At 41.5% G+C, this 17,059-nt stretch overlaps 1 protein-coding gene across 1 annotated transcript; it reads right to left on the bottom strand.

Annotated features, from left to right (window-relative positions):
- Positions 1-3,800: 3,800 nt before the first annotated feature.
- Positions 3,801-8,494, bottom strand: LOC103712376. The gene is made up of 2 exons (XM_008798884.3): positions 8,261-8,494; positions 3,801-4,107 (listed from the first exon to the last, which is right to left on the bottom strand). Exons 1-2 carry the CDS (start codon positions 8,363-8,365, stop codon positions 4,021-4,023), a joined length of 192 nt encoding a protein of 63 aa, XP_008797106.2. The 5' UTR covers positions 8,366-8,494; the 3' UTR covers positions 3,801-4,020.
- Between the last annotated feature and the right edge of the window lie 8,565 nt (positions 8,495-17,059).

The following is a 17,059-nucleotide window of genomic DNA, read 5'->3' as shown; positions in this document are numbered from 1 at the left end:
TTATAGTTGTTGGGGGGGGGGGGGTAGGGGGCCTTGAATTTAGTCCCACATCGGCTAGAGCGGAAAGATTCCGTGCCTTATAATGAGGAGGGCGAAGCCTTTTCCTCACGAGGGCCCTTTTGTGGGACAAAACCGTGAGGGCAATCCCCCCGTCAGCGCTGGACGCGCGGGCCGGAAACGTCTCCCTCCGTCAGCGCTGGACGCGCGGACCAGAGCGCCCAAAGCGGACAATACCTCGTGGGGGACGCGGTCTCTTTCTGCTCGGCTCGGTTGGGACTAAGGCTGTTGCCGGGGTGAAAAATCCCGCAACAGATGGCGCTAGAGGAAGGGCCAGCCTCCTCTCTCCATTGACTACCCTCCAGGACTGTGGGGGCCCGTTGGGGTAAAACCTGGCCGGAACCTTCCCGCTGGGGGGCTATGTTGTGGGGGGGAGGGGGCCTTGAATTTAGTCCCACATCGGCTAGAGCGGAAAGGTTCCATGCCTTATAATGAGGAGGGCGAAGCCTTTTCCTCACGAGGGCCCTTTTGTGGGACAAAACCGTGAAGGCAATCCCCCCGTCAGCGCTGGACGCGCGGGCCGGAAACGTCTCCCTCCGTCAGCGCTGGACGCGCGGACCGGAGCGCCCAAAGCGGACAATACCTCGTGGGGGACGCGGTCTCTTTCTGCTCGGCTCGGTTGGGACTAAGGCTGTTGCCGGGGTGAAAATCCCGCAACAATAGTCATTATTAAAAATTTATTATCCATTGAATTGACTAAAAATTTAGAACTTATAGTTATTATTAAAACTTTGTAGTCATTAATACTTTTTTTAGTATTTTTTATTCCCAAGGCTTAATTAGAATAGCCAAAGCAGACCTTTTCCTCTGCAAGCAGAACAACCATTCCAAGAACTTCTTGTAGTACAGAAAAAGAAAAATAAAGCAACATGATCATGAATTTCATGCTCACCTTCCTGTAATAGAACTTCATACTAAAGTTTTCCAAGAACTCCCTCCATGTGCTATCATTAGCTCAGTAAAAGTTTAAAGATAAAAATTTAAGCATATAAGTTTTGCGCAACATGAGAAGGCAAATTAAATTTTGGTCCACCTACACCAATGCTATACCTCGCACCTTCATACTTTACATCAGCCATTATTTTAGTGCTCACTAAGTATTCATTCGGAAACTTGATGCAGTCCTTCATGCGGAAGGAAATTCTAGAGATTTATTTTCTAGATCTTCAACCTAGATAGTTCTAATTAGGGGTGTTTTCATTTTTTTTGTTCTTGATAAATATCATGGTATGTTGTTAATAACTAATCATTAGATTCCAAAAAATTAAGTTGTCATCAGACCTTAATAGCTATCACAAGTATTTTGAAACATGAAACTATAACATAGGAATGGATGCCAACCATCTAAGCTGAGGCTGCCCCATGATCACTTCCTTGCATTTGAATTGATGCTTCTTAGTCACTCATTTGAGAAAAAACCCAGTAGTTATGGACGATATCTCACAATTACAAAGCCACTGTCGGTTGTGGTGGAAGGGTTTTGCTAAACTATTTCAGGCCTATTTGGAAAAAGAATTGGACTGAATTTTCTATTGGATTCATAGAGTAGATAGTTTGCTTAGAACCACAATAAACAGAACCACAAAAACAGACACAGTGGGCCAACCCTAGCTGTTAATGATAAGCTCAATTTGTTTTCCACCATTCGCATTTTTCTTCGTCTCCTTGAGGAGATGATGCCCAGATATGCTAAATATGACTGTCCTGTGCTTTTCAAATATAGATTTGCTTTCACTTGTAGATGCTGCAAACTTCATTTGTCAAATTATATGCTCTCATTGTCTGATGCAGCTTCTACCCAAGCTGCTTAATTCTTGTCAGGTGTATAAAAAGTTCGGCTGCCTCAAAAACCCAAAGGAGCAATGCTGAAATAACAAGCAAACATCACATACAGCCCCTATGAAACAGGGATATCCCATCTAAAATTTCTGCTGCTGGATTGGAAGCTGTCCAGGAGAGTTTTTTCCCTGTACATCATCAATCACCCTGAAAGTTTTCTGCCTGTCCATTGCAGATCCTCCCACCATTCCACTGATTCTTCCTTCCTTTATCCTCGGTCTATGCATCACATGCATCCCACCACCACCCTTACCAATGCCCTCTCTCCTCGATTCAAACCAATACAATTGTTATGACTGGTGGTGGTTCAATGATGTCCTTACAAAGTCTGAGTTGAGTTGATATCAAATTGTTGTTTGTAGAATCAAGAATTAATAGAGCTCAGACATGGGTCAGAGAGTGGGAGCATCTACCAGATAAATGCAGGATGAAGGAAAAATTATGTGGACCCAGATTCAACAACTGAAATATCATATTTGTAGGTTTTCTTAAGCTAATAAGAATGCATGTTTAACCTCGAGGGTCAAAGCGGTGCGAGGTGGACCTTCTATCTTACTGGAAAAGTGAGGAAAAAATAGCTGTGTTAGCCACCGAGCATCCACCAGAGTGTTATCATCTTGCTAAAGATGGTATATGGTATGCATGTGTGTGTGCATATACATATATACGTGCACTTGAATATCTAGGAAATCAAATACAGAAATGAGATCAAACAATGAGCAATATATACCAATGGTGCAGTGATCCTGGAATGGAACAAGGACCAAAAGCATCTAACCAAGCTTTTTGCAGAGAGTAACAACCACAAACTTACATATGAGCTATGATGTATATATAATAGAAGATTAAAATAATCGTCTCACAACAACTGAAGAAAGACTTTAAATGAATCCTTTATAACAGCTTACAGCTAATCAGCCAGCCAAAATGCTTCTCCCAACGCTGAATTAGGAAAAAAAAAATACACGTAGTGATACCCGAAGTAGAAGGTACATCACCTCGAATCAACAAGAATACAAATTATATGCTCATCATTTTAATATCTAGACAGATCGGATAACAAAATATGAACTAAGAATATATTCCTAGCTTTGTACATAAGTTAAACCATACACTAGTTCAAATTAAATTGCCAGGTCTTACATGCACCCAAGCACGAATGTACAGATATGCATATGTACATATATACTACACATACAGTATTTCGGATTAAACTGTAATGTAATATATGCACGCACACATCCATGTATATAGACATACATGTGCACATTCGCACATGTTACATGTGCTCAGCCACATTATTTTCATTTCTAGACAGATCTTGACATATTACTGAATCCATAAACTAATTCAATGTTATCTGTGGCTGATTCTGTTTCAGGGCTAAAGTGGAGCAATACTAACCTGCTTATGCCTGCCAAACACTTTCACAAGCCACTTTATTCCAAAAATAAAATAAGCATTTAAAAATAAATTACCTTTCGAAGATAATCCAGAGTAAACTATTCTAGCATGCAGGATGGAGTGGTTTACTCCAGAGTACCAGTGGATCACTAGTACGCTAACCCTCCTACTCCAGGTTAGCTTACTCCACAATCAGACAAATATCACTTCACCCATTTTTTATAGATTAACATGAGGCCAATTATTTACCTATCAATTCGGGTTTGCACATTTTAAAAACATTAGCTGCCTAGAACAAATTATTTATCTTAACCACGAATAAGTACCAGTTATATTATTTATTTTGATTATAAGAAGTCCTTCAATAAATGGTGGCAATACATAATATGACATTTAGTATTCTTTCTTCCAAGGTATTCAGTGTTATTCCCCGAAAAAACAATCTATGTCCATAGACGGTAATTGTCAGGTTATAACAATATCATGCAAAACCAATCACATGAACAAAGCAAATGTTATTAGCAATATTAAATTGTTATTTTAAGTATTATACTCTGAGAACTGAAAGAAGGCAACAACATCACAACCCTGAGCTTGAAGCATTTGATAGCAACCAGCTCAGAAATCCAGCATTGCAACAAAATGATAGTGAAAATAAAGATATTTGAGACTCGAGTTCCCAGTATGAAAAGATTATGCATAGTTCACAATACGAAAAGATTATGCAAGTGAATCCCTTTGTTTCGCTTCAGCCAGTAGTTCATCTCTGACCCGCTTGATTGCCATTTCTCTCTCCAGCCTCTCTTTCTGATAGGAACAAATTTAGAAGCACTAATTAGAAAAGCAAGAAACTTTGTTCTTGAGACCCATTTTCCAAAAGGAATCACACAAAACATTGAAGAAAACAATGGATTTGCTTCAAGTATATCGCCATGACCAGTGTTTCAGAATTCCATACAATAAACAAAAAAAGAAAGTAATTACGTCTTCAAGGCACAAATGCACATATATCTCATTAAATCATGAAAGAAAAGTAGTTGTATAATCATTGATTCTAAAGTATTATAAAAAATAAATTTAAGACGTGGGTGATCTTAATTTTTGGAATATGTTCCCTTGTTATCAGAAACATGATCCATAATTGTATCAGCTTCTAAAGCACACACCATGTCCCTTTTGCAGATGGTCAGGCGCATTTGCCACACACAAACAACCAAGAAAGGGAATTTACCCACACTAATTGTTTCTCCATATGACATAGAATAGCCTTTCAATCAAAAAAAAAAGACATAAAATAACCAAGATGTACAGATGCAAATATAACAATCTGAAGTTCTTAGGTAACAGTCTGATTTGATATCGATAAGAAAACTATGATGTTTCATATTTATTCAATTGTTCCCTAAAATTTCCTTCTTGTTAATAGGTATGCAACATATCTTAATATAGATGATTGTTGGAACTTTAAACCTTCATTATTTTCTATCCGGATGCCAAATGTAGTTATTTGGTAGCAATAGACACAGCTAAAGAGGTTAACCTAAGAGACAAGTTTAAGGTCTGTTTGGCATCCTTTTTTTCTGTTTTCTATTTTTAAAAATTTTTAAATCACAGAAACCGAGAAAAAAATTTGGTGTTATTATTTAAATTTTCCATTTCCAAAAGCCAGTTTTATTATTTCTAGAAAAATGAAAGAAATCTTTACTTTCTAGACAAAAACCAGAGTCGCCTCCATTGTTGCAGCCACACTGCCGCCGCCTTCACTACACAACCAATGCCCCCTGCCACCACCATCTCCACTAAATCACAGCTTTCATTATTGCCTCTGCTGCATCACCGATGTCCCTGCCACCACCTCTGCCTCCACAGTCAACGTCACCTTCGCCATACCGTCGTCACACCCGCCACCAACACCACCGACACCTTCATTGCCTCCATCGCTACTACCATCACCTCCCCCACCATGGCCATGTTTATGTTTTAAAAATAATTAACTAGACCAAGCATGTTTACATTTTTAAAAATTTAGAAGAACAAATTTTCGATTTTTCTATTTCTGAAAATAGAAAAAAATAATAGTGATGACAGACAACACCTTTATTTTATACTTAAATTTTACTTCATAATTTATAAAAGTAAAATAACTAAAGGACATGGAGCAAGAAAGTTTCAAAAGTATGCATCCAAGCATGCATACACACAGACAGTAGATGCATGGTCCTAAAATTTTATATCAAGATAATCTAGATTTGTGTAAACAACATTGTCCTAATTAAACAGAGTGAAAGAACTTGTTATCATATCAAGCAATGCCCTCTGCAGCTAAAAGAGAAAAGGGTCACAATATTTAAGGTTTATAAGAATTAATTGATCCTCTATGAAACTATAATCAAACAACCAAAGTTTTGATTTGAACATTTCTTTTATGAGTTTAGGAATTAAGAAGTGGCTATCAGAATTAAAATAGTTTCTTAATAATGTTTATAATGTATTCCACATAACGTTTTAAGGGCCTATTTGGACACCAAAAAATCTTAGCATCCCATGAAGTCTTCTTGGTGTGGCTTTGGTTCCAACTGTTTCCTTTATAAGTATGTTGGAAAGGAGTTGGTTCAAAGAGATGGGAACAGCCGACAACAACTAATCCTTATTTTTCAGGAACAAGTAATCTCTTTTCCAAGGTGATATTTCTTATCCCTAGAAAAGTAGATTAGCTATGGCCCACTTGCCCAATCTCTTTGAACCACCTGGCTTCCACCATATTTGTAAAGGAAATGGTTGAACAGAAGTCCCACCGAGAAGAATATACCAAACACGAGATCTTATAGCATGCAAACAAGCCATAACATAAACTGCGATCTAATATGATCCTTTGAATTTTTTAAGCAACACTAAATTATGGATCTGCAAATTTAATAGCTCTAGAGTTATTTGCGATCAATTTTGCAACTTTACCATAAAATATAGTATTTATTTTTCTTTAACACCATCCTTTACATTTTTGACAATGAACAAAATCAAATATCATCACATTTATCTGATCACACTGCTTCATATTTCCTTCAAGACATGCTGCATAAACTATGGCACCTAATTTCATTGATCAGCTGTTCCCTTTTTCATTACTTCTTTCCCTTTCAATTATAATCCTATCATCCCATGCATGTCGCGAACATTTATTTGACTAATATTTGAACATGTTATGGCTAATATTTGCTAAACTACATGAAAAGGGTTCGGACAAATTTGTGTTTGAACCAAACTCCAGACAGAAGGGGGGGGATTAATATAGCACAAATGTAGAAGCAATGCAACTTCATGGAGAATCAAGTTCATGGAGTTAAAAAAGGGTGATTTAGAATTCAAGCATTTTTCTTTTATTTTGGTTTGTATAGAGTTGACTTTAAATTTTTAATTGTTTAGCGGTCTGTAATTTTTAAATTTAAGAAACATTTATGTCAGTTTCAATATATTTTTTTTGTTTAAAATTTCATTTTATGTTTTCCAAAAATAAGTTCAGGTACTATTCCAGGAAAACATTTTTTGGGGCCATAATATGAGTCTTAGATCCATTTTGGTTAAAATTATTTGTAATTTTAGGTTTCAAGATAAGATACATTTTTTTTGATGTGTTGGTGTGTTTAAAGGATGTTACTTCAACAAATTTACCACAAACTAAAAGAGACAAACAAGATTAGAGATATAAAATGTCTTTTACATTACCTTCAGTTTGAACTAATGTTCTTTACTAGTTTTGTCAAACTAAATAAAAAATAGACTAGATAAAGTATAGGAATATAAAAACATCGAGCTAATGTATACAAAAAGTGTATGAAACAAAATGAATCATTCTTCTTCTACCATCTTCCTCTATTTTCCTTAACTTTTGGTTGATCTTTTTCAACCCATCACCGATCTATTGCCTCTAGGCCATGGCTGCATTCCTTATGACCAGAGACTTTAGCAGCATATTAAGAAAATGAGAACTGAAATATTTTCTTGAATCTAGGTTTTGCATGGTAGGCTCAATTAGGATAGCATTACATCATATAAGAATTTAAAGATAAAACCCTTGGTAGAGTCCTTGCCATTAGCCCTAGGGTCTTTACAGAAGCTTCATTACTAACAGTTACTTCTCCCTCTTAGGCGACTTTGGCTTTGTCCATATATATGCCATTCGCAATGCTTCCCACCAAATTACTCCTTTGAATTTCCAATCATAAGATTTGTGCAAATCTATCAAATCCATGTGCAACCTAATTCGTTAAAGATTTAAATTTTCCTATAATTTCTCAGTGGAAAAGGAAAAATTCAATGGTTGACTTTCCTAGCAAAGAAGAAATTAGGGTTTCAGTTAGTCCTCATTGCTCATCTCAACCTTGAGTACCCTCTCCTAAATCTTCTCCCTGTATAAGATGGAATCACCATAGTAATTGGATTACTCAATAAAATCGCCTCGCTTTCCTTCCAAATTAGCATCATTTCCCTTCCCCACATCTAGCCAAAACAAACCCAATTAATCTCACAATTCTCCATGCTCCTATAACTTCAAAGTTACCAATACCCATGCTGGCTTAAACCACCTCCAAATTCGAATCCAACTGATCTCTATTTACCATTTCCCCGACACACCATCCAATATCTGGATCCTGCCAGATTCATCACTTCACAAAGACAAAAAAAGCGTCATCGTCATGCATCTTCACTAGTCTGCAGGCAAATCACACACAATGTTTTTCCTGAGCGCTTCAACGCTCTACAACTTAACAATCACACGAACGAGGACAAAAAAATTAGCAATACATCGATTTGCAAAGAATAAATCGACAGTGATTCGAAAGGAATAACAATCTACAACTTTGTTAAACAACTAAACCTTAATAAATTAGGGGAAAAAAACAAGGGAAAGAAAAGGAGAAAGAAAAAATGCAGAAAGGGGGAGGGAGAAGGGGAGACTCACCTTCTCGTCTTGGTGGAGGGCGATCCAGACGTGAACTTTGTCCATGGACTGCCAGAAGAGGAAGGCCCCGAAGGTCATCGCGAAATACGTCGCCACCTTCACCATCGTCGGAATCGGTCGGCTCGCTCTCTACCTCCTCCTCGCCCGATTCGCTTCGTCCCCCGTTTTTATTTCTCTGGAATGGCCGCGAAGGCGTCTTATTAGATCGCGTCGCCCTATCGAAGGCCTCGTGACGGCATCTTAAATCTTACGGAAACCAGCCAAGCGCTTCGAGGTCCGACCCGAAACCGCGGTTAAGATTCGGAAAGCCTGATCCAACAGGCACTGGGGGGTCCGAATGTTATATCAATCATCAAATCCAATGTTGCTAGCTGAAGTTTTGCGTTTATATCTTATATCAGCTATATAATCTAATGTTACTAACTATAGTTTTGCATATATATTTTGTATTTATTATCGAATCAAATGTTACTAACTGCAGTCTTGTGTTTATATTTTATATCAAGGTCGGCGGAACCGTTCCGAACCGAATTATTCTGGCCGATTCGAATCGTACCGGTAGGTCACCGGTACAATTCCGGCGACGGAAACAAAACTTGTTATCAGAGCCAGAGAAGAAGAAGAAAAGAAAGAGCAAGCAGAGGAGAGAGGGCTAGAGGAGGGTGGTAGGTCACCGGTACAATTTCAGCAACGGAAACAAAGCTTGTTATCAGAGCCAGAGAAGAAGAAGAAAAGAAAGAGCGAGCAGAGGAGAGAGGGCCGGAGGAGGGTGGTGGGGGTCGGCATAATACATTAATATAGGTGCTATTAATATCGTTGTTTGCATGGCAAATGGAGACACTTCACAAATTAAACATTCATTTTAGATATATATATTAGTGTATAACATGCTTGACGTGCATTTAGTTTGTTAAAAGTTTGTTTAATCTTACTTGACCTATTTAATAAATAAACTTTGTAGGTTGGGTCAGATTACCTGCTTGATAAACACATTGGGTTCAGATTTAAAATTTGATCTATTTAATAAACATGTTGGATTTGGATCGACGAATTTTTGATCTAACTCATATTCGACCCAGCCCGCATCAAAACCAACCTAACCCGATTGCCACCCTACCTTGAAAGTCATCATGAAATTTGTCGCCACTCTCACCGTCGCTAGAATTATCATAGGTCCAACGATGGCATATTGCAACAACAGACAACCTCTTTTAGGTCAGTCCTTTGAGATTTGGAAAGTCTAATCTAATGGGTACCAAGTGGGATCTAAATATTAAATGGATCAAGTCATAATCTAATTTAATTATTAAACGGCTCATAAATGAGTTAAAGATTTAAATTTGAACCTAACCCATTTAATAAATAGATTTAGATGGGTTTATCCATTAACACCTAAACTGTTATGCTTAAAGTGGATCATTGGTGGATTAGATTAGACGGATTGGATCATAGATGATCACTTCTAATCAGAGCGTCCAAGCCACTGTGGGAAGGGTAGTTCTAAATACACCCCCCCGATTGCTCAGGACACCCCCCAAAAACCAAAAAACAAATACCCAAACTAACCTTTAGTGTAATTACCATATTGCCCTTGAAATTTTTTCAGTACACCCCCCTTCCTCCTCCTCCGTCTCCTCCTCCGTTTCGTTTTGAAAAGGAAAAAAAAAACCACCCCTCAAACCCCCCTTAAACCCCTCGATCCATTTACATCGTTTAGGCGATCTTTGAAGGAGATTTAAGCCCCATTCGAAGCATGGACAAGCAACTAGTGATTTGGGACGAAGAATCGGCCGCAAAGGTATGTGTTCCACCTTGTTTCGAAAGTTTTTTTTTTTCACGGTTCGTGTTCCGTTCGGCACTGGATCGCCGAACAAAAGGCTTCTGTTCGGCTGCACAGTGCCGAACAGAAGCCTTCTGTTCGGCAACGCTCTACCGAACAGAAGGCTTCTGTTCGGCTGCACAGTGCCGAACATAAGGCTTCTGTCCGGCACACTGCAGCCGAACAGAAGGCTTCTGTTCGGCACTCTGCAGCCGAACAGAAGCCTTCTCGTGCCAAATCGCGTGCCGTGCTGAATTTTGTGCCGAACAGATCCTCTGATTCATTAATTCTTGGTGATAAATTATTTTATATGTAGGGCTATGCTACAACCGAATCGAGTATAATTGGATCAGAATTTGTACTGGATTACACAAGCGAATTTACAACTTACGAGGTATTATAATATATTGTGCAATTTTGTATTAGTTTAGCGAGCTATTTTTACAACTGTGTACTTACATAAATTGTTTAATGTATAGATCTTCAAGAGTAGAGAGGACTTGTGTAATTGGTGTCGTGAAGCTGGGAGGCGAAATGGTTTTGTTGTTGTAATCAAATCATCCGATGCAGGTACCATTTCTAAGAAACCCAGAATTACGTTAGGTTGTGAGAGGGGTGGGACGTACCGAACCACAAAAGAAAAGCGAATAAAGACTGCCTGTGGGACAAAGAAGTGTGGATGCCCTTTTGCATTAAGAGGAAAGAAATTGGATACTGCGGATGATTGGATATTACTGGTCGTATGTGGAGTGCACAATCATCCCGCTGCAGAGAATCTGGAGGGGCACTCATATGCAGGGAGATTATCTGAGCAGGAGACGGAATTGTTAGTGGATATGTCGAAGAGTTTGGTTCGTCCAAAGGACATATTATCCACATTGAAGGAAAGAGATGCCCTCAATGTTACGACTATCAAGACTATCTACAATGTACGTCAACGGTTTAAGGTTGCAGAGAAAGCCGGGAGGTCTGAAATGCAACATCTATTAGGTAAATTATCAGAGGCTAAATATATTGAGTGGCATAGGAATTGTACTAATACGGATGTTGTGCATGACTTATTTTGGGCACACCCTGGCAGCATTGATTTGTTCCGTGCATTTCCCCGTGTGTTGATAATGGATTGCACGTACAAGACGAATAGGTATCGTCTTCCGCTCTTAGAGATTGTGGGGGTGACATCTACTGACATGACATTTTCAGTTGCTTTTGTATACTTAAATTCTGAGGGGGAAGAAAGCTATACTTGGGCATTAGAGAGATTGCGCAGTGTCATAGCTGATGATGTTTTGCCTGAGTTGATTGTTACAGATAGAGACTTGGCTTTGATGAATGCAATTCATAGAGTATTTCCTACTGCTAGACATTTATTATGTAGATGGCATATTAGTAGGAATGTTTTGGCCAAGTGCAAAAAATTTTTCGAATTGAAGGAGAAATGGGATAAATTTATTATGAGTTGGAATGTACTAGTGCTGTCCTCCACGGAAGACGAGTATAATGATCGCTGGAGTGCACTGCAGAGAGAGTTCGGTACCTATCCAGATGCACTACAGTATGTGTCAGATACTTGGCTGAGCAAATACAAGGAAAGATTTGTTGCGGCGTGGACTGATACATGCAGGCACTACGGAAATGTGACGACAAATAGGTATCACAAATAAAGACTCATTTAAATTTAATTTGCCTCAATTCTTATATCTAACTTTCATTTGTTTACTAGGGTCGAGAGTGCACATGCAAAGCTCAAAAAGCAGCTTGGATCAAGCCAAGGAAGTTTCGAGTCATCTTGGACTAGAATACATGGATTGATTGAGTTGCAGCACAGCTCCGTTAAAGCCTCATTGGAGAAGAGTTTATTGGTAGTGCAGCACAACTTCAAGCCAGCTGAATTCAAAGAGTTGCGAGGTTTCATATCTATAAGTGCGTTAAATCATGTCCTCGCCCAATCGAAACGAGCCAATTCAGTTGGGTTTGATGATTCAAATTGTGGGTGCGCTATTCGACGCACACATGGTATACCATGTGCTCACCAGATTGCGCGGTACAGGGTGGAAGGTCGGCCCATTCCTCTCGACTGCATAGATCCTCATTGGAGGAAACTTGATATTCTGCCTACCCCCCCCGTGCAGCCAATTCAGTTGAGTTGTGATGCAGAGTTAGATTTGATTGCACTACGATTCAAGAAGTTAGATGGGGCTTCTCAATTGCAGATGATCAAGAAGTTACGAGAGATTGCAAGTCCAGATAGTACACCTCTTTTAGAGCCTGCAAAACGGAAGACCGGTTCACGTGGGCGCGCTTCACTGAAGGTTGATACGTCTACTCGACGTGACCCGTCTGCGTTTGAGTTGGTTCTATCTGGACAGGATAGTTATTCACCTGGTGTTGAGAAAGTTACCATCCGCAATCCATCTACTCAGATTCAAAAGAGACGGCCCAAGCAAAAGGTAAGTACCAAATATTTATTTCCTTACAATAGGTATCACAACGTCTACGGGACGGTCCGTGCCGTGCCGGTATGTCATGTGCCGATACGGGACATGTCGGGACGTGCCGTGCCGAGATGTGCCGATACGGGACATGTCGGGACGTGCCGTGCCGAGATGCGCCGATACGGGATGTGCCGTGCCGAGATGTGCCGATACGGGATGTGCCGTGCCGAGATGTGCCGATACGGGACATGTTCTGCCATTGTTACATATTTTCTATCATTTGATATTATTTGCAGATTTTTCGTACTAGAGCCCAGTCACATACGCCCATTATCTATATTGATGCTATTCCTTCTGCCTTGAGACCATACATCCAGCATATCAAGGATGTAAAAGCTGATGGGAATTGCGGATTTAGGGCAATAGCTGACTTACTGGGATTTGGAGAAGATGACTGGGTGCGTGTTAGGAAGGATTTATTGCAAGAGTTGCAATGTCATTCGGACCACTATCGCACATTATATGGTGTGGAAGGGACGATTGCTGAGATCACTCATGCATTATCATATTATGATGATTGTCCACCATATGACAGATGGATGACTATGCCGGACATGGGTCATCTTATAGCATCCTGCTATAATGTTGTCCTATACCATCTCTCGTTGCAACAATGTCTGACCTTCCTACCTCTCCGTTCTGTGCCAGTACCTCTTCTATCCCGCAAAGATATCGCTATCGGATTCGTAAATGGAAATCATTTTGTTGAGGTACTACGTTCACAACACTTGCGAATATTTAATTTTGCTTATTTAATTTTGCTTATTTATAATTTTGTAGCTATTAATATTTTCTTATTTCTAATTTTGAAGGTGTTCTTGTTGCCGGGACATCCCGTTCCGCCAGTAGCGACCAACTGGCGAAAATATCATCTTCCTTGTGCTACCGGATGGGAAAATTCATATGAAGCACGGATTCAACAGTTCAAAGAGAGCATCTCACCTAATGTTATAATTAGCGAGACAGTAGAGTTAGATTGATTATTTATATATGTACAATTTTTGAAAGTTGTAAATTTTTTGGGGCTCTTAGAGTCATGTACTGTGAAACTCCATCATCAGCTGGGAATACATATGACGACTGTTGTTTCCGTTGAGATTTCAGATGTAAACAGAAACATACTTAAGAGCTGGTGGGAGCAAACAAATCAAACAGGGGAACTAATAGACCTTTCTGATGTACAAGAACTTAACGGTGACAAGCTTGAGCAGATGATTAACACATTTGTTGGAAAAGAGGGCTCTGTGATGTTCTTGGTTAAGAGGTTAATCGGCTGCCCTCTCCTTGCAAGGCCAGGTCTTGCCACTGGCACCCTCTTAGGCTTTGCTGCCTTTTTTGGAGGGGAACTTTGTCCAGGGTCAGCTTTGATTGGAACAACATTTGGAAGTACCTCAGGGGGAGGTGGAGGCAGAACATCAGTCGTATCAGATTCAGGGTCAAACCCCCCACGGGACTCCATCTCCTCAGGGGGAGGTGGAGGCAAGACAGTAGAGTTAGATTGATTGTTTATATATGTACAATTTTTGAAACTCCATCATCAATATAAATCAAAAAATATCTGTCTTCGCATTGTTAGATTGATTGTTATGTGCACTGTTATATTTGTGTAAAATAGAACGGGCCAGGCTTTACAAAGATTACACGTAAATGTACCAAAAATATATATTTTTCATTAATATCAAAGGCTTTACAAAGATTACAAAGGCTCCATCATCAATCCCTATGACGCCATCGTCGACGCGTGTACTGCTGTACGTCCGAATGAGAGGGTCCTGGATCCGAATGAGAGGGTGCTGTACTCGGGCCAGGCTCATCACCCAGAAGTACCTGATGCATCTGAGAAATAGCATCATATAGGTGCCCGGCACCTAGTGACGTAGCCTCTGAGGGACCCATCCGTACAATGTCGGTACTGATACCGAGTGCAGCTGCATTATGCCGCCGGTGCATGTCAGCATCATCATGACCTCCCCTAGCTCCAGAATGAGTACTCGAGCGCAGATGAGGAGGCTGAACTGCAACGTGCGTGATACGGAGATACCACTCCATGTATCCCGGTACGCTGTCTGATGGCCGGGTAACTGGGTGGCTCCTGCTCGCCTGGCTCAGCACGTGGTCCTCCCACCGCTCCCAAAGCTGATCCATATAGGAGTAATGTATCCGGTACGAGCCTGCTGTGGAACCTCTGTTGGCTCGCGTAGGGGCTAGTGGCGCTCGAGGGATGGTCTGAATACGACCAAACTGTCTAAGAACCCTTTCTGGATGATAGGGTTCTACGATATCAAGGCACTTGATGGAGCCACTAAAAAATGCGACGGGTATATATGGGCGATCTCCCCGAAGCCGATGATGGGGATCCCAAATAACCTGTAAAACAAAAGGTCCATTTCAGTTTTATACTATATCGCATATTAAATGTACTGACAAACATAAGCAAATGGTAATATGATACGTACCTCATCGATGCTCAAAAGGTCCAATGACTCACGTAGAACCACTAAATGGTCCATCGTGGTACGGGATGGAGTACCGGGCATCCAGCGGTGCACGCGGGGACTGGCATCAGTATACTCGAGCGACGGGTGAGGACTGAGTGCTGGAAAATGCTCATAAATCCATGCCTGCAGAAGCGTCATATAACCACTGATCTATCTCACTGATGACCTCGACGCAATCCCCAACTGCCGATACAAATATGCTAAGGCAGCTGTACCCCAGGCATATGTGCTCACCCTATCCAGATCCCGCAGTAAACACAGATACGCTATAGGCACCCTGGTCCCACTCTTATCAGCAAAGAGTGTGCAGCCTAACAAAAATAACAAATAGGCTCGTGCTGCACACTCTATCCTCTGCTGCCTGTCTCTATCAGATACAGAGTGAAACTGAGTCCTCAGCCACTCCATCCTCACAGACTGACCGCGCGATGACAGTACCTCCTGACGCGCGTCTCCAGCTGACACCCCCAACAACTCCACAAGTAGCTCCTCAGCATCCCGATCACTCATCCTCTCAGGAGAAACTGATACTGAGGAACCTGCGACAGGAATCCCTAAAATGGCGAATACATCATCCAACGTGATAGTGATCTCGCCAAATGGTATATGGAAGGTGTTCGTCTCGGGCTGCCATCTCTCTACGAAGCCCGAAATCAGAATCTTATCGATGAATCGATAAGAGCACTGTACTAACTCTACGAGGCCCGACTGCCTCAATAGTGCTCTGAACCTGGTATTTGGTTGGTTTGAAGACCACCACTTCCATTCACCAGCCTTGGCAGTATGGTTCATGCACTTTAGTGGAGCTCGTTCCTGTAATATAAATGTATAATTACTACTACTTTATAAAACATCAATAAACAAAATATAATGCTATAACAAATAAACAATACCTGTTGCCTCCAGATGGAAGCTGCTATATGCGTCCTGAAACTGATCAGGACGGACTCATCCTCTGGACCTCCTGGACATGGTCCAACGGACTCATCGTCTTCGCCCCTAGCGGGCATATCATCATGCTCTGACTCAGGAGAGTCCGATGGCATATGAGCAGGCTCGGGAGAAGCAATCCTAGCACGACGTCTCCTAGCTGACGCCGTAGGTCTAACTCTGGCGGGACGGGGATCCATGTCTGAAAATATAGAAATTCAATGTTAGGCTATATCAAAGAAAATAATTCAATTGCATACATAAATGTTCGGCACAAAATTCAGCACGGCACGCACCAGAAGCCTTCTGTTCGGCTGCACAGTGCCGAACAGAAGGCTTCTGTTCGGCTGCACAGAGCCGAACAGAAGGGTTCTGTTCGGCTGCTCAGAGCCGGACAGAACCATTCTGTTCGGCACTGTGCAGCCGAACAGAAGGCTTCTGTTCGGCACCGTGCAGCCGAACAGAAGGCTTCTGTTCGGTTGAGTGTTGCCGAACAGAGGGCTTCTGTTCGGCACTGTTCAGCCGAACAGAACCCTTCTGTTCGGCGATCCAGTGCCGAACGGAGCACTGGAGGCGGGGGGGCGGGGAGCTACCTCGACGTGGTCGTGGAGGCGCCGGCGAGGTGCTCGTTGCTCGGGAGATGGCCGGGGAGGTGGTTCCGGGAGAATGCCGGCGACGAGAGGGAGAAGGGGAGAATGCCGGCGACGAGAGGGAGAAGGGGGAACGGGGGGGTTTTGGGCGAGGGAGAAGGGGGAGACGGAGGGGGTTTGGCCGCCGGCGAGGTGCTTGAGGTGCTTGAGGCGAAGTTTTTTGGGCGGAAGGAAGAAGCCGGCTGGAGTGGAGTTTTGGAGGGGAAGAGCGGGGTTGGGGGGGGGGGTTTGGGGGGTGTAGAGAGCAATTTAGGTGAGGGGGTGGGGAGGGTGAAGGGTAATTTAGGATTTTTTATTTTTTTAGGGGTGTCCTTAGCAAATGGGGGGGTGTAGAGAGTATTTAATTTTTTTTTAATTTTTGGGGGGTGTCCTGAGCAATCGGGGGGGTGCATTTAGAACTACCCCTG

Source organism: Phoenix dactylifera, unplaced genomic scaffold (genome assembly GCF_009389715.1).
Source record: "Phoenix dactylifera cultivar Barhee BC4 unplaced genomic scaffold, palm_55x_up_171113_PBpolish2nd_filt_p 000046F, whole genome shotgun sequence".
In the NCBI taxonomy this organism is placed as follows: domain Eukaryota; kingdom Viridiplantae; phylum Streptophyta; class Magnoliopsida; order Arecales; family Arecaceae; genus Phoenix; species Phoenix dactylifera.
This window is presented reverse-complemented; position numbering and strand designations above follow the sequence as displayed.

Bases quoted from the DNA above. Each gene is read 5' to 3' on its own strand.
- LOC103712376 (XM_008798884.3), bottom strand. From the start codon at position 8,365: ATGGTGAAGGTGGCGACGTATTTCGCGATGACCTTCGGGGCCTTCCTC. The intron at 4,108-8,260 runs GTGAGTCTCCCC...TGTTCCTATCAG, and splicing joins CCCTCCACCAAGACGAGAAG to AAAGAGAGGCTGGAGAGAGA.